The following is a 26,729-nucleotide window of genomic DNA, read 5'->3' as shown; positions in this document are numbered from 1 at the left end:
GACTTCAAATTTGTCTTCACAAGTGTGCGGAGGAGTGTGGAGAGGCTTCGATTGACCACTTCGGTTTGTCCATCGGTTTGCGGGGGTGCGAGGACGATGAGAACAAGAGCTTCACTCCAAACTTCGCCATGAGCGACTTCCATAGGTAACTCATAAACTTGACGTCTCGATCCGACACAATGCTTGCCGGTATTCCATGTAGACGAACCACTTCCTCGAAAAACAATGAAGCAATGTGTGAAGCATCATCGCTCTTATGACATGGTATGAAATGAGCCATTTTAGAGAACCTATCCACTACCACAAATATTGAGTCATGACCATGTTTTGTGCGTGGTAAGTCAAGTACAAAGTCCATGCTTATGTCCGACCAAGGTGCATATGGAATGGGTAAAGGCATGTAAAGACCATAGGGATTGGAAGTAGACTTAGCTTGTAAGCATGTTGTACACCGGCGGCAAAGGCGTTCCACGTCGCGGTACATTCTTGGCCAATAGTAGTGGGTGGAGAGCATGGCATATGTCTTCTCTCGTCCAAAGTGACCCATTAGACCACCTCCATGTGACTCTTGCAAAAGCAACTTACGAAGAGAAGACTCGGGAATGCAAATCTTGTTGGCTTTAAACAAGTAGCCATCATGCAAATAGAAATCATCAAATCCGCGGTCAACGGAACACTTGGCAAAGATTGGTCCAAAGAAAACGTCGGAAGGGTAAAGTTCTTTGATCTCCTCAAGACCCAAAATGTGAAACTCCAAGCGGGTGAGTAGAAGGGTAATCTTGCGGGAAAGTGCATCCGCAACCACATTTTCCTTTCCCTTTTTGTATTTGATTATATAAGGGAAGGACTCTATGAACTCAACCCACTTAGCATGTCTCTTGTTCAAATTGTGTTGACTTTTCAAATATTTCAAGGACTCATGATCCGAGTGGATAATTAACAAACTCTTTTGGCCAAAGGTAATGTTGCCAAACTTCAAGAACACGAACCAAAGCATAAAGCTCCTTGTCATATATAGGATAGTTGAGGCGTGCGCCATCCAACTTCTCGCTATAGTATGCCACGGGTTTTCCATTTTGCATGAGAACACCACCGATTCCAAGGCCACTCGCGTCGCATTCTATCTCAAATGTTTTTGCAAAATCGGGAAGAGCAAGTAGTGGTGCCTCGGTGAGTCTCTTTTTCAATTCATCAAAAGCTTTTTGTTGTGCTTTGCCCCAAACAAACGGAACATTCTTTTTGTAAGCTCGTTTAAAGGGCAAGCAATGGTGCTGAAATCTTTCACAAAGCGGCGGTAAAATCCGGCAAGTCCATGGAAGCTTCGAACTTGACCAACATTTGTGGGAGTGGGCCAATTGTGGATGGCCTCAACCTTGGAAGAATCAACTTCAATCCCGTTGGCGGAAACCACAAAACCAAGAAAAACCAATTTGTTTTGAGCGAAATGGCATTTTGGTTGGTTGGCAAAGAGCTTCTCGTGGCGCAAGATGCACAAGACTTCTCTCACATGTTGAACATGGTCCTCGAGATTTTTGCTATAGATGAGGATATCATCAAAGTAAACAACCACGCTCTTGCCAATGAGAGGTCGCAAAATGTGATTCATAAGACGCATAAAAGTCGAAGGAGCATTTGAAAGACCAAATGGCATGACGAGCCATTCATATAGACCAAGCTTGGTCTTGAATGCCGTCTTCCATTCATCACCAATTGCCATGCGAATTTTGTGGTAGCCACTACGCAAATCAATCTTAGAGAAAATGGTGGCACCACTCAATTCATCAAGCATGTCATCTAAACGCGGAATGGGATGGCGATAACGGACGGTAATGGCATTGATGGGTCGACAATCCATACACATCCGTTGCGTCTCATCCGGTTTAGGCACAAGAATGACGGGAACGGCACAAGGGCTAAGGCTTTCTCGGACGTACCCTTTAGCGAGGAGGTCTTGTATTTGTCGTTGTATCTCCTTGGTGTCTTCGGGGTTGGTGCGGTAGGCGGCGCGGTTTGGTAGGGGAGCGCCGGGTATGAGGTCGATGCGATGCTCGATTCCCCGAAGCGGTGGTAGTCCATGAGGTAGCTCGTCGGGGAAGACGTCTTGGAACTCCTTCAAAAGAGACAACAAAGACGAAGGAATGTTGGTTAAGTCATTAGTCTCCGACGATAGGCCCTTGCAAATGAGCACGTAGTGTATGGTGGTGGATGGGTTGTCTTTCACTTCTCTCCACTCGCTTTTGTGGCTAGGAGGACACTCTTTCTCTCACTCATATGTGGGTGGTGGCGCTCACTCTCTTTTTGGTGGGTAGCTCCCTCTCCTCTCAACTCACTATGGTGGGTGTGGTGTTGTGCCCTCGCTAAAGCCTTCGCATTGTCGGCGATGATTTGGCTAGGAGTCATTGGGCGAAGCTCGAACTTCTTGTCCTTGACCTTGAAGGTGTATGCATTGGAGTAACCATCATGTATGGCCTTCTTGTCAAATTGCCATGGGCGGCCAAGCAACATGTGGCACACGGTCATAGGCACCACGTCACACTCGACGGTGTCTTCATAGGGTCCTATCTTGAAGTTGACGGTGACGGTGTGTTGAATCTTGACATTGCCTTTGTCGCTCAACCATTGAACATGGTATGGATGAGGATGCTTGCGAAGCGTGAGGTTGAGCTTCTCACATAACTCGGTGCTTGCCAAGTTGTGGCAACTCCCACCATCGATGATGACCTTGATTGACTTGCCACCAATGCCGGCACGCGTTTGGAAGATGTTGCATCTTTGGTCTTCCATAGCTTGGGGTTGAGTGGTGAGCACTCTTGTGACCACAAGAGAAGGGCTTGGATCGTGTGTGCATAAGAGAGGGTCTTCACCACTTTCTTCATCATAGTCTTCCTCATTAGCAACGGCGGCTTGCACTAGGGCTTCATATTCGCCCTCACTTAGCGTTTCTATGTCACCATTCTCCATAGTGATCATAACCTTGGTATTCTTGCACTCAAAGGATTTGTGGCCTTGAGTACCACACTTGAAGCAAGTGACATTGGAGGGTCCCGTAGAGGCCTTGGAGGAGGCGGTGGAGGATACCGTTTGCTTCATGCGACTTTGTATGGAAGGTTGCTTGGAAGGTGTAGAGGATGCGGTTGGCTTGACACTTGTTGTAGGAGTTGATGTAGCAAGCTTGGAGGCGAAGTATTGCTTGGACTTCGAGTACTTGATGTCCTCATTGACTTGACGCTCGGCCTTGGAAGCTTGGTGAACCAACTCAACCATGTTGGAGTATTGTTGGAACTCCACAATCCTCTTGATGGGGTAGTTGAGGCCATTGAAGAACCTAGCAATGGTTTGGTTCTCGGACTCTTGGATGTTTGCTCGCATCATAGTTAGCTCCATCTCCTTGAAGAATTCCTCAACGGTCTTGGTGCCTTGCTTCAACTTTTGTAGTTTGTTGAAGAGATCGGTCTTGTAGTGTGTAGGGACAAAGCGAGCTTGCATTTCCTCCTTCATGTCTTCCCATGTGTCAATTGGAGGTTCACCCTTTTCTTCCCTAAGAGTGACAACTTGTTCCCACCAAGTGTTGGCATAATCTTCAAACTCGAGGGAGGCCATGGCTACTTTCTTGGCACCGGAGTAGTTGTGGATGCGGAAGATCTTGTCAACCTTGAGTGCCCATGAGAGGTAGGCCTCAGGCGTCGTCTTCACCCTTGAACTTGGGCATGTTGAACTTGAGTTTCCCATACATGTTCTCCTTCATCTTCCAAGTTTCGGCGGCGAGGACGGATGCCTTCATCTCTTGCGACTTGAGGTGGTAGAGGAGGTCTTCCACGACCAACCATAGCATTGGGTTGGCGGTTGAGGTGTACACTAGCTTCACTTGGCTCATGTTGAGGATGTTGTTGCGGATCTTGGCGAGGTTGTTGGCGTTGCCCAATGATGGCCCTCTCATCTTGATCATGTTGTGGTTGTCCTCGGCCCCTTTGGTCATGGCGAGGATGATTCGGAGATCACGCCTTGGTGGATCTTGATGACCTTGGTTTTGAGCATCCACATGGGCTTGACGATGAGGTGCCGGGTCCATGTTGTGGAGGACGTTGTCTTGGGGTTGGTCGTCATGCCCATGGTGGGCATGGCGAGCCGCTTGATGACGATCTTGGTGAAGAGCTTGTTGTTGTTGCGGACGTTCATGAGGACGAGCATGGCGATGGAACTCTCCGCGCCTTGAGTTTGAGCGAGAGTCATCTTGACGAGCATGCGGGCGCCGAGGTCGATGATGATCTCCATGCCTTGAGTCGGAGCTTGAGGAGGAATGGCGATCATGGGAGTAGTCATCATGTGAGGAGGTCGATGACGATGAGGAAGTAGAGCGATGACGATGTCGGCGTCCCAAGTTGTTGATGGCGCGCTCGAGGCTATCCATGCGCCGCTCCATGTTTGCATCATTGGCCGTCACTTGGTCATGCAAGTTGTCCGTAGCTTCACGAAGAAGATTCATATCTTGGTTCACTTGGCCGAAGTTGTGAGCCACTTCTTCATATTGTTGGTCGATGCGTGTCTCGAACAAGTTGAGTTGGTCCTTGAACTCTTGGCGTTGCACCCATAGGTTGTGTTGGGTGGCCAACCTCTCGGAGGGGTGTAGGACCTCATCCTCCTTTGCTTGGTCTCCGTGCCTATCCATGATCACAAGACAAGAACTATGTTGTGGATGTTAGAGGAAGGAGACTACCTCTCACTCTTACCGTGGTAAGATAGTATTGAGGCAATCAACCAAGCCGAAAGTAAGACCAATTGTATCGGGACACACACAAAGGCACACGCAAAAGCTAGCAAATATGGTGTTAGGAGTGGGTGGTGGAAAGCCAAAAGACGAAATCCAAAATCGAGTATGTTGTTAAGAGTGGGTAAGGTCCAAAAATCAAGTGTCAAAGTGGAGATCACTATAAACACGGAAAAATGTGGAACTCACACACGAGATGAACGGGGTTAGTGCAACCAAGGAACGAGCGGAAAAATGAAAAATCCCTAAACAAGGGTGCTCAATGTCACACTAACGCAAGAAGAGATCGAAGCTAGGTTGCATAGAGGAGAAACACCAAGATTCGCACGAGGTCTCTCTTCTCTATCTCTCTTGCTTGCTTAAAAGCTTTTCACTCTTTTTGTATCGGTGGCACTTTGCACTTTGCTTTCGCTTTTCTCTTTTTTTCACTAGCACACTATGCTCTTACTCTTTTGCTGGCCACTCACGAGCTCCACTTATGAGCTTTACTCACACAACGCACACCCTCACGGTCGGGACCTCGTGCGATGTTTCGCAACACTCGAAAAGCTTCGCTCGTGGGATAGATCGCAAAAAGAAGAGGGCTACAAGGGTTACTGCAAGTTATACCTGCGATGGTGGAGAGGATGGTGGTGGTGGTGGTCGGCGGTGGTGTTAGTCGATGTCGAAGACGTGTGCCCGGTCGGTGGTCCGGTCGGACCGGTTCTGGCGCCGGCTGCTCCGGTCTGGGGTCCGGTTGACCGGGTTCTGCGCCGGTTGCTCCGGTTTGCGGCCGGTTGACCGGGTTCTGCACCGGACGGTCCGGTCTGGGGGCCGGTTGACCGGGTTCGAAACCGGGTTGCACGATTTGGAGCTTTCTCTCTCCTGTTCTCCCCCAAACCAAAACCAAATCGACCAAAACGAAGGGAAACGGTGGAATTGGAGGCTCAAAGTTGGGGAAATAGTAGATCAAGCACAACAACACCAGATCCACGGAGCAAAACCACTCAAAACTCAACCAAATCACAGATCCGTCCAAAGGCAATTTAGGGCTATTTTTTGGAAAATTTTCTAGAAACGAAATTGGGTGGGTGGAGGGTCAAATCCGCGGAAACCAAAGGCTGCTGATACCATATGATGAGGTCTAAGACCCGGATTGTGGCCCGATCTCGCGAATGACCCAAGGAATCAAGGGGGAAAGAGGGGGAGAGGCGGAAGAACACGAAGAACGCGAAGAACACACGTCTTCGACATCGACTAACACCACCGCCGACCACCACCACCACCATCATCTCCACCATTGCAGGTATAACTTGCAGTAACCCTTGTAGCCCTCTTCTTTTTGCGATCTATCCCACGAACGAAGCTTTTTGAGTGTTGCGAAATATCGCACGAGGTCCCGACCGTGAGGGTGTGCGTTGTGTGAGTAAAGCTCATAAGTGGAGCTCGTGAGTGGCCAGCAAAAGAGTAAGAGCATAGTGTGCTAGTGGAAAAAAAAAAGAGAAAAGCGAAAAGCAAAGTGCAAAGTGCCACCGATACAAAAAGAGTGAAAAGCTTTTAAGCAAGCAAGAGAGATAGAGAAGAGAGACCTCGTGCGAATCTTGGTGTTTCTCCTCTATGCAACCTAGCTTCAATCTCTTCTTGCGTTAGTGTGACATTGAGCACCCTTGTTTAGGGATTTTTCATTTTTCCGCTCGTTCCTTGGTTGCACTAACCCCGTTCATCTCGTGTGTGAGTTCCACATTTTTCCGTGTTTATAGTGATCTCCACTTTGACACTTGATTTTTGGACCTTACCCACTCTTAACAACATACTCGATTTTGGATTTCGTCTTTTGGCTTTCCACCATCCACTCCTAACACCATATTTGCTAGCTTTTGCGTGTGCCGTCGTGTGTGTCCCGATACAATTGGTCTTACTTTCGGCTTGGTTGATTGCCTCAATACTATCTTACCACGGTAAGAGTGAGAGGTAGTCTCCTTCCACTAACATCCACAACATAGTTCTTGTCTTGTGATCATGGATAGGCACGGAGACCAAGCAAATGAGGATGAGGTTCTACACCCCTCCGAGAGGTTGGCCACCCAACACAACCTATGGGTGCAACGCCAAGAGTTCAAGGACCAACTCAACTTGTTCGAGACACGCATCGACCAACAATATGAAGAAGTGGCTCACAACTTAGCTCCTTTATTATTAGGTATAGACTAGGAAAATTGCCCGTGCGTTGCATCGGGAGAAACAAACCTTAAACGCTGCAAATCATTTATGTTTGACACTTCTCCAATATAATCTATCCTAAAAATATTAGATTACGAGTCCTCGCTGCACCCCGCATACTTGTAATGATGGTGGGTGCCACCCTTAAATTTTGTTAAGATATGGATCTAAACACAGAAAAATTATTGTTAAACCATGGATAATTTCATTAAAATCCGTTTTGTTATGCGCATTGATGAGTGGCTAAAAATAAAGGCATACATGCGTGTGTACATGTATCATACTAATCAGATCCTCGTGACGGGTTTCAACGTACGTCGTGGCCATGCCCAGAATTACCTGTAATTGTATATAAAGTAAGCAACTAAATAACATAGGCTGCTGATAATTTACCTGTAATTGTATATATTGGAAATTCCATCCACAAAAAATATATGTAACCAATTTTTATCTTTGCTTCATCCTGGCAGTGCCGTCGATCAGAAATCTCACATGCATGATGTATCGCCTCTTTTGGTAGTATGCATATCTGCCATAGGGCACATACCAACTGCTGCTTGTTTGTTAATTGAACAAAGATTGGAGAAATCCATCCATAAGCTTGACATACGCATACTGTATCAACATCATGTATGACCGGTGAAGAGTGCATGCGGGACGCTGTGTCCACAACACAATGGCAGCGACTCCGGTGAAAACCGACCGAGAGTTGTAGTATGGCCTGATATTTTCTTATGTGATACTCTTTCCATGTCTAAACTTAGTTGTCGCCATCCCTAACCGCTTCTTCCCATCAATGTTTTCTGCTCGGGCATTGTCATTTCTGACACAAATGTAGCATGAGTGGATGAAGTTTCGAGAAAGTTGGCAGAATGGCAATGTGAGAATGTTGAGCACGGGGGGGGGGGGTTGAAACTGAAAGATTAGGTGCTTCATATCAATAAGGGAAACTTAAAATTGAGGTGGGTAATGGATGCGAGCCTTTTTTATATGCGTGTTTGGCTTGTTGAAATTAGAGTTGGTTTTAAACAAATTAATCTCGTTGTCATGTGATGTAAGAGCAATATTCGCCTAACATACATACAAATTGTTAAGACAAAAATAGGGAGTGCAAAGCGGAGTTACACCAGACGTACACACAAAAATTGTATAAAACCAAGTTACATAAAACATGAAAAATGGTTGAAATTGCACTGGTAGAAAAAAGGGCTGCCGTCCAGCCCCATTAGTCCCGGAAATATTCGAACCGCGACTAAAGGGGGTTTTAGTCGCGGTTCGGGAGGCAACCCGCGACTAATGCTCCATCCGCGACGAAAGGGTACCCCTTTAGTCGCGGTTGGTAACACCAACCGGGACTAAAGGGCTATGGAGGGATGCGGCCGGCGGAAAAACCTTTAGTCGCGGTTGGGGACACCAACCGCGACTAAAGGGCCCTTTAGTCGCGGTTGGTGTCCCCAACCGCGACTAAAGGTTTTCCGGATTTTTCACTCCCACGCACCCTGCACCCCCCACCGTGGATCGCCTTTTTTTGCTTTGTAAAATACAAAAGAAAATGATAGAAATTTCAAAAAAAAAAATGTTTTCAGATTCTTGTATGTTATGCAACCTACTATTCGGAGAAATTAAGAAATTCGAATTTTCATTTTTTTGCAAAAAAAGTTTAAAAAATGGTAAAACCGCAATCACCAGGGTTTACCCGGTTAGCCAATTTTTAGATTCTCAAAATTCCAAATGGAAATACAAAAGCAGGAAGATTTTAGTTTTTGCTATAAATTACGGATTTTATATATTTTTTATTTTTTAAAAACCTAAAATTAATAATTGCATCCTGCATAAAGATTACTATCATTTTTACCCAATTTTTAGATTTTCAAATTTTTTAGGTTTTAGGTTTGGCAAAAAAAATTAATTAATTAAATTAAAAATAATGCAAATTAAAAAGTTAATGTTTATTTATTTGTTCAAGATTATTACATCATTACTTTTGTTTATTAAAAGAATTATTTGAAATTCAAACAATAAAGAAATGTGACATCGACCAACATATTAATAGAATTGATATGATACTACTATCACATACATGCGCGCGAAGCACTTGGATGCGGAACGGGATGGAACTCGGAAGTTAAGCGTGCTAGTGCTAGAGTAGTGGGAGGATGAGTGACCGAGCTGGAAGTTTGACCACGAGTATGTAATTTGACTAGAGATAAGTGTAGTTAGAGATAGAGACTAAACTATGCAAATAACAGAAATAGTAGAAATTCTAAAAAAAAGAAAAAAAAAAGAGGGAGTGAAAAATAATTAGAAACCCAAATGAATTAAAAAAATAACTCGAAATAGCCTTTAGTCCCGGTTCGTGTTACAAACCGGGACTAAAGGTCCTTCGCCCCGGCGCATGCCAGCCGCCCACGTGGCGGGGCCTTTAGTCGCGGTTCGTAAGCAACCGCGACTAAAGGGGGAGGGCCTTTAGTCGCGCTTCCTTAGTCGCGGTTGCGCAACCGCGACTAATGGCCGTTGCAAACCGGGACTAAAGCCCTTTTTTCTACCAGTGTTACATAATAACAGATTTAGACTAATAGTACATAAAAATAACAAGCTTAATCATTTATCCTTTTCTGAAATATTAATCCACGTAGGGTGTTTGGTATATTAGCTAGCATGCTTTAGCTAGGTGAGATTATTAAGATCAGGGGACTCACATGCATAAAACAAGCAGCATATAAGGGCATCTACAGTGGTAGACGCTTACGGGAACGCTTCTGGTGCAAAAAAATAAAGATTGCAAAATTTAAAAATCACCTAAACTTCCCAGTACAACGCTGGACGCTAACTCAGGCGCTAAATTGTCTTTGCTGCCAGCACTAACCGCCCCGCGTAAAAGGGAAAATGGGCCAAGCGCCCGCCGCATACTTTCGCGTCGACGCTCGGCTTAGCTCCGGGATTTGGTGGTCCAACTGCTAATCGGGTGGGAAATAATTCCTAGCGCCCCTCATTAGCGTCGGCGTTGTACATGCCCTAAGGGGGCTTGAAAGAGAACTGCACGAATTATCTGTGAATAAGAGTAAAGTGGACGATGAATACACAAACTGCCTGCTCAAGCGGTAACTGGATAAGGTTCTTCTCCAACTCCCAAGCAGAGCGGCCAGGCTGCGGACGCGGGAGGGCTCGCCTGCGTTCGACGAGGAGCAGCAAGCCAGCGAATTTGGTCTTCTTTTTCATTGTTTCCTTCCATCTAATTTATTTCTAATTCTTTTCTGATTTCCTTCCTCCAATTCCTTTCTTGTTTCTCCGGCCGAGATCCTAGGATCCTATCCTGGGATCCTTTTCCTTCCGATTAATTCCCTCGTTAAATCTTGGTCTCTCAGCAGTTCAATTCGTGGGTTCCATATTTGCTGATGCTTATTGTTCCATACCAGCTTGTTATAACCTAGAAAATTTAGGCATATAAACCGATGAAACTCGGTATACGGAAGCGAGGTGGGACTATTTACACAAAATATCCGAGCATTGTGCTATTTTGACCAAAAAAGGCCAACCGTGGCTCTGTTTGAAGCAATGGACCAGGAGCCACGGCCCGCCGAGAAGGCCGACAGCTCGAGGGGCCTCCCCGAACGGCTAAACTGACGCGCGCTTCCCTGCCGCTGGACGGACGGACGACGAAAAAGGTATAAACTGAACGGGTACAATGGCTGGTGGCTGTATTATGCGATTTGGTGGGAGGGCAGAACGGTCCTAAAAAAAAGTTAGACGAAAAATCTGGCAGAAACCTTAGCTCCTTTATTATTAGATCACCATCCATCAGGTGCATCTTCCTACCTCCTACTCCAACAGTTCAACTTTAATTAAGCGGACCTAGCCCTATTTGATATAGACCATTTATAAGTTTCGTTGGATAATTTGTTAATTGCATTACAGAGTATACTTTTTTTTGGTGCCAAAGTAGCATACTGTATATACAAGTGCATCAGTTAAAATTGTTATTTCACTTGTGTATGTGTACTTGCAGACCATGTCTTTTACAAATCGGGTTGGAAAGAGGGACATCTTAGAGAATGATTATGAATATGTAAAAAACTTTAAAAAGAACACAAAAACAAGGATGTTTTTAGTTAATAAAGTAATATTTAGGGCCTCATATTGAACTTTGCACCAGGGCCCGAATTTCTGGACAATCTGAAGTAGGTTTGGTTTCTGATGCCGATCACATCACCTGCTGTTCACCCATCGGACAACGTCGGAAGTTGAAACTGCAGCGTAGGTTCCTGTTCGCTGGCTGTAAAAGAGTTGTGTACTTCATTTGGCAGGTTTTATTCCAAACTTATATTTTCTCCTTTCCATTGTTGTATTTCACGTATTTGCCATAATCCTTTTCAGTGTTCTCTGTTTGCCTCAGATACAATTATACAATGATCAAATTAGCTGAACAAAGCATGCATAAATTCACGTCAGTGCTTATATTCCAATTTTGCTGTAATCTCAAAGAGTGTTTTGATTGTGAAAGTGGTAGTCAATATTTGGTGTTTACATGCATGTATGGTGCCGCAACCATATATTGTATTGAGTATTAGGCAAACACTGAGCCATTTTCTGCCAAATCTGAACGTAACTGCAGTTTGTCGCTCACAAAAGTTAACCCCGGAAGTTCATTCAAATATATTCATTAATATTGATAAAACTTAAGCACAAAAGAGCGTCAAATGGAATATGGAACCAAGCATTATTGGTGCTTTATAAAAAGGTTCTCATTGTTGTAGAATTGTAATTGTATATGATTTTTTCCTTTTGAATTTCCTGAATTATTCATTGCTAGAAAAGATGGATATAAGTAATGCAATTGATATATGACCAAGTCAATTTTAGGCAAGATCTATCCATGTAGTATGAAGCTTTAATTGGCGGAGACAAAAGAGTATGCTTTTGTTGGTATACAAGAAGAATCCTATATATCAGACTTATGCACGAGGCAATGAAGAAATTGGTCAGGTTTGTCCTCCACTCTACACTTTAAAAATTTATTTTGCCAAGTGCACACACACAGTCTGTAATGCATATAGGTTTTACAAAGGCAGTTGTCATGTTTTGTTGTAAAATAAACACGATTTGTTCTGCAAACAGATCATCCTAGAATATCTCTTAAATCATATGTAATCGGGCTGAAAGGTGATTATGGCATAAGGATGTTGTTGGTGCAATAATTCAAGTCAGCCATAAATATAGATTGATCTTGGTTGCTGTTGAGAAAATCTGTTTGTGCTCAAATTATTCCATGCGGCTGTTCTGGGCTTCTGCCAGTTGAGTACGTGAAACGTTTGGATAGGTCAGTTTTCAGCTTGATCACTCACATGCTTTTTGGCAATAAAAGTACCTTGGTACAGTGTTAGTTACCTACTGAACCGGTACAATGGCTGGTGGCTGTATTATGCGATTTGGTGGGAGGGCAGAACGGTCCTAAAAAAAAGTTGGACGAAAAATCTGGCAGAAACCTTAGCTCCTTTATTATTAGGTATAGATAGCAAAAATGCCCGTGCGTTGCATCGGGAAAAAAACTCAAACACTCTTGTGAATCAACGGAGAAGATTAACTTGCAAGGCTCTCGTTGCACCGATTCGATTTACAATACCTCAGAGCAAAATTATTTATTAAAACATTATTTTATTGTCAAAATTATTCCCTCTTTATCCCCAAACTAAAACTATATTTTCTGGTATTTTTTTGTTCCTAAAACTATTTTTGAAATAGATTTAAAACAACCAGGAAATAAAAACAGAAAATTGTTTTGTATATTAAAAAAAGGAAAACCATGCAGCCAGACCAAGTGGCCCAGCCAGCGGCCCAACTTCCGGCCATCGAGCCCACCAAGCCCACAGCCCAACCGGTGGAGAAACCCTAGAGCCTCCCTGGCATTCTTTCTTTCCCACCCCCGCCGCCGGCCACTTTTCCAGAAAACCCCCTCGCCTTCTTGTTTTCGCGGGTCGACCCTTCCACCTCTTCTCCTCACCTCTGCTGCCTCGCTCGCTCTGTTCTCCCTCCCGACGCCAGGAGACGCTCGAAGCCGCTCCCCGTGGCAGGGTGCCCCACTCCGCCTCCTCGAGGCGCCCCGCAGCGTCTCTCTCGCTGCCGCCCAGGGCTGCTCCGCCGACCGCCGCGACCGTCCCCGACCTCGTTGGCTCAAGTTCTGCCGCTCCCTGTTGTGTTGTGCTGGTGACCGCCTCCGCAAGGGTAGTCTCATGCTCACCGCCGCGGGTGCGAGCCTCCAGCGCCGCGCCTCCTCTGCAGGTGTCGCCGGGGACCGCATCATCGCGTGTTCGTGCCGCGGGGGAGCTGCCCCGCGCTCGCCATGGACACGTCCGTCCCTCGTATACCCGGCCGACGTGGAGGCGGCACCTCCAGTCAGGACTCGTCGAGCCGGCGGCGCTGGGACCGATTCTAAAGCCTCCTCGATCCCATCGTGTTCCACACCTTTTGTATATTTCTCTTTCCAAATTCGTCTGATCCATCAGATGGCCAGCGTGCAATTTCTCCTTTATCATTGAATCTTGGTCTCTTGTGTTGTTTCCCAACGCGGCTTGTTAACAATCCTAGCCAGTACCTATATAAATCGGTGGGAATCGGTAAAAGAGATCGAGGTGGGACTAATGTAGGTAGGTAAAAACTCATATGCTTTGCGTTAGCTCATGCCGGAGGTCAGGAGTTTTGCTGATTCTGTATTTTGTAGAAAGTTTGCGTCATATGTAGTAGAAGAAATTCTGGCGTTGTGGCCCAGCAGTGCTGTTGCGTGGCCCAGTATGGCGCAAGCGGGGCTGAGCGATGGAGGAAGCCACCCATACGAAGAGAGACGAAAGAAAACGGTCCGAAACAAAACAGCCGAACCGGTATATGGCAATTCTGTGTATTATGCGTTTTGGTGGGAGGGCAAAACGGTCTAACAAAAAACGTTGACGAAACTTTTGGCAGAAACCTTAGCTCCTTTATTATTAGGTATAGACTAGGAAATTCGCCCGTGCGTTGCCACGGATTGACACAACAATTGGAATTCGTCCTATTTTATATGATTAAATGTCTTCCCCATTGCTTGAACTTTTGGATGAAAAATGTTGAGACGGCCGGAATTTTTCCCAAAAATCAATGGAAGCTGCAATTTGGCTCTTTCTAAACTTGGAGATCTATTATCAGTTTCCTGTAAGTACCAGATCAATATAACATAATTGTTCATAAACACAAAAAAATAACTGTCGATACAATAGATAAAAAGAGCACAAAATAAAATCAATGCCATTAGTATTTGAAAAGAGGCTTGAATTATCAGTTGACTAATTCAAATGAATATATAAGTTTACCATGCCCTGACTGGACCCAAGAACGATATAGCATCAGGATACAAATAATGCATTAAAATCTAACAATAGCCTCCATATGAGCAGACCCAATCCTCGACCTGGTGGAAACGATTTGCATCTTCTGAATATGATCCGCCTCTTAAACAGATTAGCAGCTGAATTATGTCATCAACATTTGGCGTGCATCTTCTGATTTGTGGTGTCTTCCATGTCCTGGAAATAACTCATGATTCCTATTACCTATCCCAACAGAGCTATAAAAAATCCAAGAAGAATCATGCAGCTTAAGAATCCTCTCAGATACACACGTTTTGGAAAATCAAATCTCTACAAGCAGAAAACAGTGTCCTCCATAAGTTGGCGGTGCACTTTATCAGTAGTTCGTCAATGAGCTTGTAAGCTTTTACAAGCTAACCTGATCGAGCTAGCAAATCAATCAGTCACACAATGTAGTACTTTTCCTGGAACGATCCCATACTGTGTGTCGTGCTGTCGAAGTATTCATCTTGTGAGACAACAGACTCGACGTCCACACTTCAGAACATCGCCCGTGCACGTGTGCAGCCCCGCACGCCGGCACTCCGCGTACATGTTGGTGTTGCTCAGAGTGACATACATGTGCTCTGCCCGGGCCGACCTTGACCTCCAAGCCGTGCACCTGCTGGCGTCATGCCTTGGGCACCAAACACGAGGCGGATGAGCGGATCCAGCCGAGAGCGCCTACCCGTGTAGCAGCGTGCTCTACCAATCGATGTCGCCGGGGCTGGGAAACAGGCAAAAGGAGACCATGTTGAGCACGAGCATCCATGAGCACCCATGGCCGCATGCTCTCGCAGAACTCATGTCGAGAGCCTTGTCGGTGCCCGCATCGTCGCACTCCTCGGGCCCCATCCGTGAGCATCCTAACGTCAAAGCTGTTGCGGTTTGAACGCGTCGGAGACGAAGGCCGACGACCATAGCGATCGGCAGACACTGCATCCTGGTTTTGTTTCTTTTTCTGTCGCCTCCTGAGACAAACCTTAGCCTGGCTTTTTTTTTATACGCGATGCATACTCGATGAGTCCTTGTACACGGCCAATCGGTGCCCTACCTTTCAGCTAGGTCCAGGAGACCATGGCGCAGGTGCTGTCGGCTCCGCGCTAGTCCGCGGCTCCCAGCCGCATCTTCTCCAGCTCCATTGGCTGTTCCAGACGCAGCTTGCAGATGAGGTCCACGAAGAGGCGGCTTGGGGAAGAAGGGCAATGCGTGAGCGGAAAAATAGCGTCCAAATCCCAATCAATCCCCAAATCCTCTGTCTCCTAGTCGCTAGCGGCCGCACGCGTCGTTCAGGACGGCCGACGAGACGTGTAGACGCAACCGAAGACGTCGGATGGACGTATCTGGGGGCGTGACCGAGAGTTCCTCAGGTCCGACGAGAATACAATTTCGGCGAGCGGCGACTGTACAAGCATCGTAGCCGACGATTCGTCGTTCCGGGACTTTCTCTTGCCGATGGAAAGCTCGGTTTCGAGCGAATTCGACGATATCGATCTGATGAGAACTTTTATTTTTCTCTTACACCAGACGTGGAGTTGAAGAGCTATATAATGGGTGGATTTACGTGGGGAGGAGGCAAGAAAGTAAACACATTGATTTTTGTACCTTAGTATCGAACTCGTGTTGTTAGATTAGATTTTGTTCCAGCCGGACTCTTTCTATTCCAAAGCGCCGGGTGTGACGGACGAAGATGTAAACAAGGTTGGACGAAAGCGCGAAACGACGGATGAAACCACGAAAACCTTAGCTCCTTTATTATTATTAGGTATAGATATAGAAAAGAAGTTTGCGAAACATTTGTATGTCGCATCTTTCGCCTCATGCTTCACTCAACGAATGGCAGCATCTGGACGCTAGTGGCTCCAACACCATCAAAACCGCACCCAGCTTTCTACCTCTCCAACAGCCAATGACGTAAAGCATCAACGATATTTTCCGTTTCGGCAACTCCAGCCCAGTTATCCATTGCAAGGAAGCTTTTTGCAGCAGGCACGCTCCACTAGCTGCATGCATGCAGAAAACACAAACCGTCTCCCAAAGCGATTTGGGCCACTCCGGATAAAAAAACGTTCCTAGCCGCGTTCCCCAAGTCCGTCCCCGCTCCACAGGGGACGCTCCAGGCACGCCGGACACAACGAAAAGCGAGGCGAAGTGACGCGGGTCCGACGCGTCAGCGGCTCGGAAGCCTAAAACCTCGTCGCCTACCTTTGGTCAAGCGACGTTAATGGTGTCCCAAGCGACGCAAGGACGTGTCTCGTCGTGCATGGCCGTCCACGCCGGCGTTATTGCGTGCAATCACCCGCTGCCGCCGCTGTACATTAAGAGGCCCTGCAGTTCGCCCCAATCTCTCACCGCTCCCAAACCTTCTCCTCGCCGCCCCCAGATCTTCTCCTCGTCGTTCCAAGCAATGTCGTCCTCGTCCTCCCGCAAGATTGCCGCGGCGAACGGCTTCGGTCGCGGCAGCCTAACCGTGAAGGAGGCGTGGGCGCTGTACTACGCGGGATATCCCGTCCCGCCGGACATGCGCCTACCAAGCAGCGGCGGCTGAAGATGGTCGTGAGCATTGGCATCCCGGCGCCGCCGACACCGGGCACGGAGCGCTGGAAGGACGCCATCAGGGCCCGGCGGGCTGAACTCGACGCCGAGGAGCGGGCGGATCCGACCTGGGCGGCCAAGAACAACGACGCCTGGCGGGCCACCTACTTCAAGGCCAAGTACGACATGGAGATGCACAACACCACCGGCCTCATTGGCGGGCCGAGCAGCTGGAACAGGGACGGGCGCCTTCGGTTCTAGGGCGTCCCAGGACGCACCCCGGAGAGCATCATCCGCGGCATCCACAACAGCGCTCCAAAGTTGGAGGCGTCGTCCTCACCGCCACCATCTCCCGCAGCGCAATGGCAGCCGAGGAGGACGTACTCGTCCTCCTCGAACTCTTCTTCCTCAGGACCAGACCGACCGACGCCGTCCTCTTCGTACCGCTCGGCGCCCTACACCGTCCGCAATCGCGTGGTGAAGGAGGAGCCCGCGACGCCCGTCAATCTAAGGCGCGGCAGCGGCAGCCGGTGGCAGCAAGAGAGGCGCGGCGGCGCCCTCCTCATCCCGAAGCCGGAGGTGAAGGAGGAGCCGGAGGAAGCGTCGCAGGCGGCGCTGCTGGCGGAGTACGAGCGGCAGCAGCGGCTCATCGCCAGCAGCGACGACCCCCGAGGACTGCCCAGGGCTGCGAGCGGCGTGCTTGGCGTCGATGAATGACAAGGACGCCTGGAGGGGCGACCTCGACAAGGCGATCGCCATGTCTATCCACGACTCTGGCAAGCCGCTCGTCGACCTCACCGACGACAGCGAGGCAGGACCAAGCGGTCTGGTGAAGGACGAGCCCGTCGACGAGCCCGACGAGCACGTCAAGCAGGAGGCCATCACCGACGACATGTACAACTTCCACCGATACTGCGATGCCTCCGGCTGCCGCAAGTACTTCTAGATTAGGTTTAGTTTAAATTTAGTCGAATCTCGTTCGAATCTATGTAATATATGCCAAGTTTGGATGAATTTAATCGAATCTCGCTCAAGTTTAAAATTTCTGAAATTTTGTTTGGGGGACGCGACTGAGAAGCGACGTCCCCCAAACGCGGCACGAACAAAACACGTCCCCAAATGCTCGATCCGGCGTGGTTTGGGGGACGGTTTGGGGGACGCGACTGGAGATGCTCTAACAGTTATGTACCTTTGATCAAGATCTAGATGTTTTTGGAGTGTTCCATGGCGCCTGAAGGTGGAGGTGAGCATCGTCCGGTCTCTGGTGCATTGCAGAGGAGGTGGGGGTGAGCGCCATCCGATGTGCTCCATGGGGATTGTGAGAGCTTATATAGCGTGGCGGCGGAATAGAGGAAAGCCCATGAAGAAGTCTAGAGGAATCCGAAGATATCTCATTAGGAAAGTTAAGACCATATTGGGTGAACCGGCATGCACTATAACTCGATCTCGAGGTGAACTCTGAGACCTAGCCCGCTATATAAGGGTTGGGAGGAGCCACCGAGAGGAGACAGATTCAATCAGAGAAAGCACCCCTGTAACCCTAGTTTCACATATTGTAATCTCGGCGATTCACCATTGATAGTAATACTCGTCGGCTGTCTAAGTTGGCTGACCGGTTTATTGATTCGTCAGTGTCCTCATTCCTAAAACCCAAGTCCATCATCATGGGCATTGACAAAGTTAACCCCTTGTCAGTGTATATGGGTGGAAACGGATCGTTAGTGCCCTTACCATATCGTTTTCCATATTTTTGAAACGAATACGAACACGAATACGGAGGTTACCCAATACGAATTTGAAGCGGATGTTACTCGAATACGAATTCAAAGCAGATGTTACTCGAATATAAAAAATTATGGATTCATGTTTTATAACGATCTAACTATAGAATGGAAGAGAGAGAGAGATAAATAGATCTAACTATAGAATGGGAGAGAGAGATAAATTTACTGATATAATGCATAGTAATATCAAGTTCAATCATATAAAAGAACATTAGATCAATTCATTTAGTTTCTCTAGGTTAGGTAATTAGCATATTGGGTCGAATTAGTAAAATTGGCTACATAATCTTAAATGGATACGGATATATCCATTTCTATACTTACATTTGCTTCAAAATTCAATACCACATTTGTGAAAAAAAATGTAAAACGGATCCTGATATTTACCATATTCGTTTCCATGGCGCCCGAATTTGACTATTAACACTTCTATTTTAAATTCTCGAATACGAATGTCAGATAATACAGATTATCCACTACAAGTTTCCATCCCTAATTGTGTAACATGGTGCGCACCACGCTTTTCCCACGTGACGCGACAAGTCAATGGGCTACTGATTCGAGTGATGGTGTGGATAGCCTTGTCCACACCACCCACTGAGTCATAAGCGGTTGCGTGCACCCGAGCAATGCCACCGACCGTTGTTTAATGTTGATGTTGCACAAAATGCAACCGTGGCATGCTGCTAGTAGGACTAAAATGGTGGAGTTGCAGTTTATGCCGGTGGCGTGAAACAAACTCGGCGCACCACCGAACTATCCGTCCCCGCTAAGGATATCTCTACTAGGATTGCGCCCACCACCGACGCTTGCGCTACGATTGTCGTGGTCGCCACCGGTGTTTATCCAAATCAGCGACGATGTTGAGGACATGTAGGCAATGCCGGCAAACATCTTAGCTTTAGCTAGGTTTTAGTTTTATTATTTAATGTACCAAAAAAATGGGTCAGGTCGCTAGATTTACCCGACCAAAATAAACATAATTTTTGGTTGAAGTAGATTGGACCGCTAGAGATGGCGGAAAATCGCAATAAATCTACTGGTGAAGCAAAGGTATTTGGACACAAGTTGCTCTAGCACAATTAGCCCGTACACAAGTACACAACTCCTACCTCCAACAACCAGTGACGTGCAGTATCAACAAACGCACGAGATATTTCCGTTTCGGCAAGGACAAGTCTCCTCTCTGGTCAAAATATTCATCGCAAGCTTATTTGAGCAGGCACGCTCGCTTCGCTTCAACCGCTGGGTGCAGCTATCACTTCTGAAACCTGGTGCCTTTGCCTCTCGTGCAACCTATTCAAAGGGCATGACAGTTATCTCTGATCTAGATGTTTCTGGAGTGTTCTATGCTTGCCAAAACTGACAACGTTGGAGCCTGAAGGCTAAACTAGCCTATCGTGCCGCAGGAAAAAATCGTCCACTTGTTTGGCATCCTATCCTTTTGTGAACCATCTCGGTGCCGGATGGAGCCTTCCACTTCCAGTGGCCGGGCGCGATTCCGAAACAATTGCTTTGCATCGATTCGGTTCAGCGAAACCAATAGTCACGGCACAGCACAGTGGGTTATGCTGGAAAGATGGTTGGCCAAAGCAACAAAAATAAAATGAATATAGTAGAAATAATCACGTTGTATTGGGTGTGTTCTTGATTATCCATTCAGATGGAAGATACTGATAGCTTATTGCCTTGCAAGGATACACAGGCAAAGCTTTATGTCTGTTAGGAATAAAAATCTTATATTGTGAAGACATTTGCATCATTTACTAGTTTATTTTTCGAGCATGCATTTGCTACCCTTTTTATTGAGATTTTAAAGTCAACCTTTTTTTCGAAAATGGGCATTTTGTATTGACCATTCAACTGAAATCAACCTGAACCAAGAATACATGGTTCATGATATTACGTCCTACTGTTTTTGCAGTTGATCTAAACTTGCACACTATAATTGTGTTTTTGCGAGTGAGATTTGTTTCTCAAGTAAATTTCCTCCAACGCAGTACATAATGTACACTTTCAGTGACATATTGTACTTAACAAAAAATGATTAATCTATAACTTTCAGTGACATAAATTCCTTAGCATGCGCCAAAGTGAATGTAGTCATGTTTTCAGTTGAATGGTCAATACAAAAGTAACAACATCCTGTACCGAAAACATGACCTTGAAAAATGTTAAACTACCTAAAAAATTAGAGAATTACATTATTGATTCTGACAAGGAGATATTGCACACTCTTGCGTGTATTTACTTGTCACACTGCTGTTGGGGCTGCTCACCTTGCCAAGCCCAAACAATATCTTTCAAAGCTGGCCTCATATCATTTTTAACCTTCTCATACTCTAGAGTATCACCATTGGTCTTCTTGATTTCCACCAGATGGTAGTTTGGTGTAATCCGAAATATCTCAGTATTGATGGACATTACACCTTTCCTTCCCGGTTGCAAACTCTCCATCTTTAACAATCCGCCATCTTTCTTCATGAGCTTTAGCCGCAAGCTCTTTGCAATGTCTTCGAGCTTTGTGATGATTGCTGCAGCTGTGCTGGTAGATGTAAATTTTGACTCTTTGTTGGAGTTGTCCTCAAACATACCAGAGAGATCAAAACCAGATGAAAGAGAAATGATGTCAAAGGCATTCAAATTGGTGAGGTTCCCTTCTTCCGACGTGGCCTCAGTTGTACTGCTACTGAATGGATCAAAAACCGGATCCATGTCAACAGGAACAACATCCTCAGTTTGTATGCTATAATTAATTAGCTCTGAATCTAGACCTGTTTTAAACCAAGGATTTTCCAAGATCTCTGAAAACGAGATACGCGTACCAGGGTTTGGATCAAGAATGCGACGCAAAAGCCTCCGGGCTTCCGAAGAAAACCAACTTGGCCATTTGAGTTCTGCTTTGTATATCTTCCGGTACATATCCATCAAATTCTTGTCTTGAAAAGGAAGATAACCAGCCAACAACACATATAAGATCACTCCACAAGCCCAGATGTCAGCTTTTGCACCATCATAACCCTTTTTACAAATCAGTTCAGGAGCAACATATGCAGGAGTGCCACAAGTTGTGTGGAGCAATCCATCTTGTCTCTTGCATTCTGCAAGTGCACTCAAACCAAAGTCCGAGATCTTTAAGTTACGGTTATCATCAAGAAGAAGATTTTCAGGCTTCAAATCACGGTGATAGACCCCTCTGCTGTGACAGAAGTCAACTGCACTGTTTAGCTGTTGGAAGTACTTGCGAGCAACATCTTCTTTCAGCCTTCCACGCTGAACCTTGTTGAACAGCTCGCCTCCCTTCACATACTCTAGCACAAAATATATCTTCGTCTTTGTGGCCATCACCTCATACAACTGGACTATGTTGGGATGTTTTACCAACTTCATCACCGATATCTCCCGCCTTACTTGATCCATAAGCCCACACTTGAAGATCTTCTCTTTGTCGATCACCTTAATGGCAACGCTCTGTGAAGTCTTGAGATTACGGCCATAGTAAACTTTAGCAAAGCTCCCTTGACCAAGTAATCTTCCTATCTCATATCTTTGCATCAAAATATTTCCCTTCTGTTCTCCCATATTGCCGCTCAATTTGCAACGAACACAGAAGGTAGCGCTGTTGTAACTTGAGACGGTGAGAACTCACCCAGTGGACTCAACGCTGTGAAGGGAGCCTACAGGTGACAGATTGTTTCAACCATGTCCACCAAGATGGTACACGGTTGAGCTGCCACATCTAGACCCATCGTGGAACAACTCTTGTGCTTCAGCTTCTTGAAAAGCTACCCTGCAAATTCTGAAGCAAGGTGGCCTTCTAGCACGCGAAAACATTTTCCGGCATTACTTGTATTTTTTCCCTTCTTAGTGAAAGACCAATACTGTCAGGAGAAAAAGCATGAATAGTTAGGCACATAACTACTGAATGATGAAAGGAAGAAGTTAAGAACACTTTTTTTTGGAAGAACTAAGAAAGCAAACTTTCCAATTTTCACACATACAAACATAAATATTACTTTTGAGAAATATTTGATAGAAAATTCATGCCTCTATATCGCAAAGGATAAAAAAACAAGACAAGTAGTTGCACATATAAGATTTCTTTTGAAATATGATTTTTTTCTGAACTGCAAGACATTTGGTATTTCCTTAAACATATAGAGTCATGAAGGCAAACACATGGCATGGAATCATTGAAAACTACATCGAGTTCTATAAAAATACAATTATTTGGTTCATATGATCAAGGATTTCAAACGGGAAAATTACAACATGTATTGCAGAACAAAATCATATTACCAGTTTTGTTCATGACGGGGTCATCTAGTCTAGTACTAAGACAAGACAAGAGATAAAATATCTGAAAGGCTAAAAGTCTCCAATCTTTAAATGAAAAAACTCCAAGATCTCTAGCAGAACAGCTGGCAAAATTAGACACAAGATTGCATCCCGTGATTGCTTAATGTATTATGGATGTGACGAACCAGGCAAACGAATCCATTTAAAAATAGGCCTAAAAGTTTACGCGGCGAATTCCTGCAGGATTCGCGTAAACCTACGCCCAAACCAAAGATTTAAATCCGTGTTCCTTGTAAGGAACGAACTACGACCTAACCCCTAATCCCCTCTAAGGCTACAACCTTTTCAGAGATCAAAGCATCACAAAATCGTAAAACTGAGATTAAAACCATAAAACGGAAGGGGAGGTAGGCAAAATATATGAGATAAAAACGTACTTGATGCCAGCGATCTGGATGCCCTAGGAGAGATCAGAACCGCACCGAAGGAAAGGCAGAGAAACCGAGTCTCAGCAGGAAGGTTCTGAGAAGATATGGTCCGTGCTAGTGAGAGAGTGAGGAGGAAGAAATAGTTCTGATGAGCAAAAACCAGGCTAGGGGGTATATATAGACGATCCACGACGGGATCTATCTCTGTTCATAGGTCCCCAAAGAGTGTCCAGCTCTGCACACACTGAACATGGGTCCCAGCAAGGGCTAGCTCGCCAGTATTATTGTCCTGTGACCTCAATGGGTCAATACTATCATTTTTGTGGCGTTGCATCAGCAGTCTCATTCGAAATGAAAAGACCAAGGATTCGTACCTGGTTCTACTTTCAGATTTTGGACGCCTCTCCTCGAGCCCCGATCTGATCATCGACCCCGCCACTAGGTGATCGATAGCGAGGGCTCGCTTTTCCATAGGCTCTAAATTGTTGCACTCAAGATTCTAATTGTATTAGCTGTATCGCATGAAATTTCCTTTTGTGAAAATGATATCATCGGTTGATATTTGCGGACAGCCTATTGTATCTTTTTTCTTAAAATATTGTCTAATACTCCCTCCATCCCACAAAGAAATATCTTAAAATATTGTAGAATAATATTTGTGTTGATATTGACGTTGTAATACAAAACTCTGAACCTTTTAGCTAGCGGAGTCCACCATACAATGTTTTTGTTTGAGCTCGACTAGTGCAAAGGGTATTTTATTCCAGCTTGAGCAGTGAAAATATCTCGACGTAGTGGCGGGACCAATTCGTTTGATTAGTCAGACTTTCTTTTGCACACCTTTGCAATCTAAGCATCTGCTTTTGCACATAATCACTACAGGAATCTGGTGATATGCCGACGGCCGCCGGCCCTCGGCGTAGCACAGGGTTGCCCTCGGCACACGGTACGCCGACGGTGCCCCTCGGCGTAGCTCCTCGGGGAAGGTCGGCCTCGGCAGAGCACAGGCGACCCTCGGCGTAGACGTCGCCGTCGGCGTAGCCGCATAGGGCCGACGGCTGGCCCCACCCGTCGGCGTAGCGGCGCTCGGCGTAGAACAGTGATCGGAGCCGTCCGTCTAACGGCCGTTTGTGCTACGCCGAGGGGCACACCGTCGGCATAGCGCACCACGTGGCGTGCCCGTGGCTTCCCTGGTGGCATCAACGCCGCGTCTACGCCGAGCGCCGCCCCGTCGGCATAGCGCGCCACGCGGCGTCTCCTGGCTCGCCTGGCGAGCGTCTACGCCGAGCGCCGCCCCGTCGGCACAGCCCGCCACGCGTCATCTCCTGGCACGCCTGGCGCAAGCTACCCCGAGGGGTAAGCCGTCGGCGTAGCCATGACCATTTGGTCCATGTCGACGCTACCCCGAGGGGGAAGCCGTCGGCGTAGCTTCGACCATTTGGTCTTTTTTTTTGGTTTTTTTGCTGTTTTCCAGATTTGGCAGATAATAAAAGCACATAAAATTCACATAAAATTCACAGGAACTTCGCATGAAGTGCAAATACACATAACATGAAGTGCATACATAGTGTCATAGTGCATACATAGTGTCGTAGTGCATACATAGTGCCATAATGTGCATACATGGTGCCATAGTGTGCATACATGGTGGCATAGTGTCGGTAAGATACATGGGACAACTAGAGGAGCTCGTCGCCGCTAAACACCGGCCCGGGCCGATTCCTTCCAGATAGAAGCTGCGGAAGAACCACCGGGAGAAGGACCGGGAGAAGTACCGGGAGAAGTACCGGGAGTAGCACCGGGAGAAGGACCACCATGATGAACCGGTGTGATCTCCCTCCCACCACCCTGGTTTCCGGAACATCCCGTTCCCTACACACATGTTCCCAAGATGTTAGCAATTTGCGAGGCAAAGGAAAGCCGTAGTATTCGGTTTGGCGAAGAACTTACCGGTGTTCTCCCATAGTACTCCGCAGCGAAATTTTCCTTCGATGGCATGTTTGGCGCCGGCCCGGAAGGGAGGCATCGGCCCTAAATCCACTTGCCTGTCCGGTTTGAGTGGCCACCATCGACGCTCTGCAAGATAGTTTACATGTCGGTCTTTGCAGAAATGAAGCATCAAACTAGGGGAAAGTGGGACTTGTCATCATTTGCGAAAACAAAGGTTGGAACTTACATGTATATATGCCATGTACTCCATGAACTGCTGCTGCTGCTGGTTGAAGGCCACCTGATATTCTTGATGAGCGGCCACGTAGGCCGCCTCGAAGTCAGGCTACAATTTCACAAATTCATGTCTCATTAGCACTTAGCAATGTATGAACGAAAGTCGGAAAGAGGATGGAAATGAGAGAAACTTACGTCGTATGCGGGTTGCCGAGCCCGGCGACGAGGCGGGAGAGGGGGCTGTCCTTGGTGAGGCCCGCCTTGAGACGCGTGAAGGTCGTGGTGAGGGTATGCTTGACGGCCTTGTTCATCATGGCGAGACGGCCATGCGGCAACCCTCCGGACGACAGGACCAACGACTCCTCGTCGACCTCCGCGCTCATGGGGTCATCCACCTCCGGGTGACGATGCCTCACCATCGCGCAGTAGTTGTCGACATCCTCGGCGTAGGTGCCGAAGTACTCGGGGAGCGAGGGCCGAGGCTGCGAGAGATCGGGCTTCTTAAGCCGCATCTTGTTGTATATCTCGAGGTCGAGACATCTCCTCCTCGGGTCCTAACGCGGCCCTCGCATCGCGAAAGGAAATGTTGTGAGTACCAACTTTGAACCCGACGGAAAATAAAATGTATACATACCGTCTTCCCCTTGTAGCGCTCGTAGCTGAGGTTTCCCCCACGGTGTGTGCCACCGTCGCCTCGGTTCTCCGCGTTCCGCCTCGCCACGGGCCGCAAAGTCCTCGTCCATCTTGAGCCACCTCGTCCTAACCATCTCCTCCCATGCCTCGGCATGCGGCTCGGCCCAATCGGGGATAACCTGAAAATGCAATACTCAACTCAATCTAATGCAATTGCAACTTAGTAGCAATGTAGAATCTCATTGACATTTTACTCACCGACATGTAGTCCTCCACCGTCATCTCGTACTCGGCCTTAGCATTCTTACCGACAATGTCCGGCTTCGGACCCTCTCGCCTCTCTCGTGCCCGGAAGTGACCCGCGGACGTGATCCTTTGGTTGTACCACACCTGTGGTGTCAACCTCTCACAAGTCGCCCGCAAAGTCCCGTTCGCGGCCGTCTCCTCAACCTCGGGCGCCACACGATAAAAACACTTCAATCATGCAAAAAAACAATTGTGAGAGTCATGAGTTAGAACATTGGGGTCATCAAATATGAACGAAGCT

At 46.8% G+C, this 26,729-nt stretch overlaps 1 protein-coding gene across 1 annotated transcript; it reads right to left on the bottom strand.

The window, feature by feature from the left end:
• Positions 1–20,689: 20,689 nt before the first annotated feature.
• On the bottom strand, positions 20,690–23,538 carry LOC124702410 (CBL-interacting protein kinase 10-like). Its single transcript, XM_047234551.1, has 2 exons — positions 23,393–23,538; positions 20,690–22,537 (listed from the first exon to the last, which is right to left on the bottom strand). Exon 2 carries the CDS (start codon positions 22,236–22,238, stop codon positions 20,904–20,906), a length of 1,335 nt encoding a protein of 444 aa, XP_047090507.1. The 5' UTR covers positions 22,239–22,537; positions 23,393–23,538; the 3' UTR covers positions 20,690–20,903.
• Positions 23,539–26,729: the final 3,191 nt, after the last annotated feature.

The sequence above is a fragment of the Lolium rigidum genome, chromosome 3 (genome assembly GCF_022539505.1).
Source record: "Lolium rigidum isolate FL_2022 chromosome 3, APGP_CSIRO_Lrig_0.1, whole genome shotgun sequence".
Classification (NCBI taxonomy): Eukaryota; Viridiplantae; Streptophyta; class Magnoliopsida; order Poales; family Poaceae; genus Lolium; species Lolium rigidum.
Note: the sequence above shows the minus strand (reverse complement) of the source record. Positions and strands in the feature narration are given on the sequence as shown.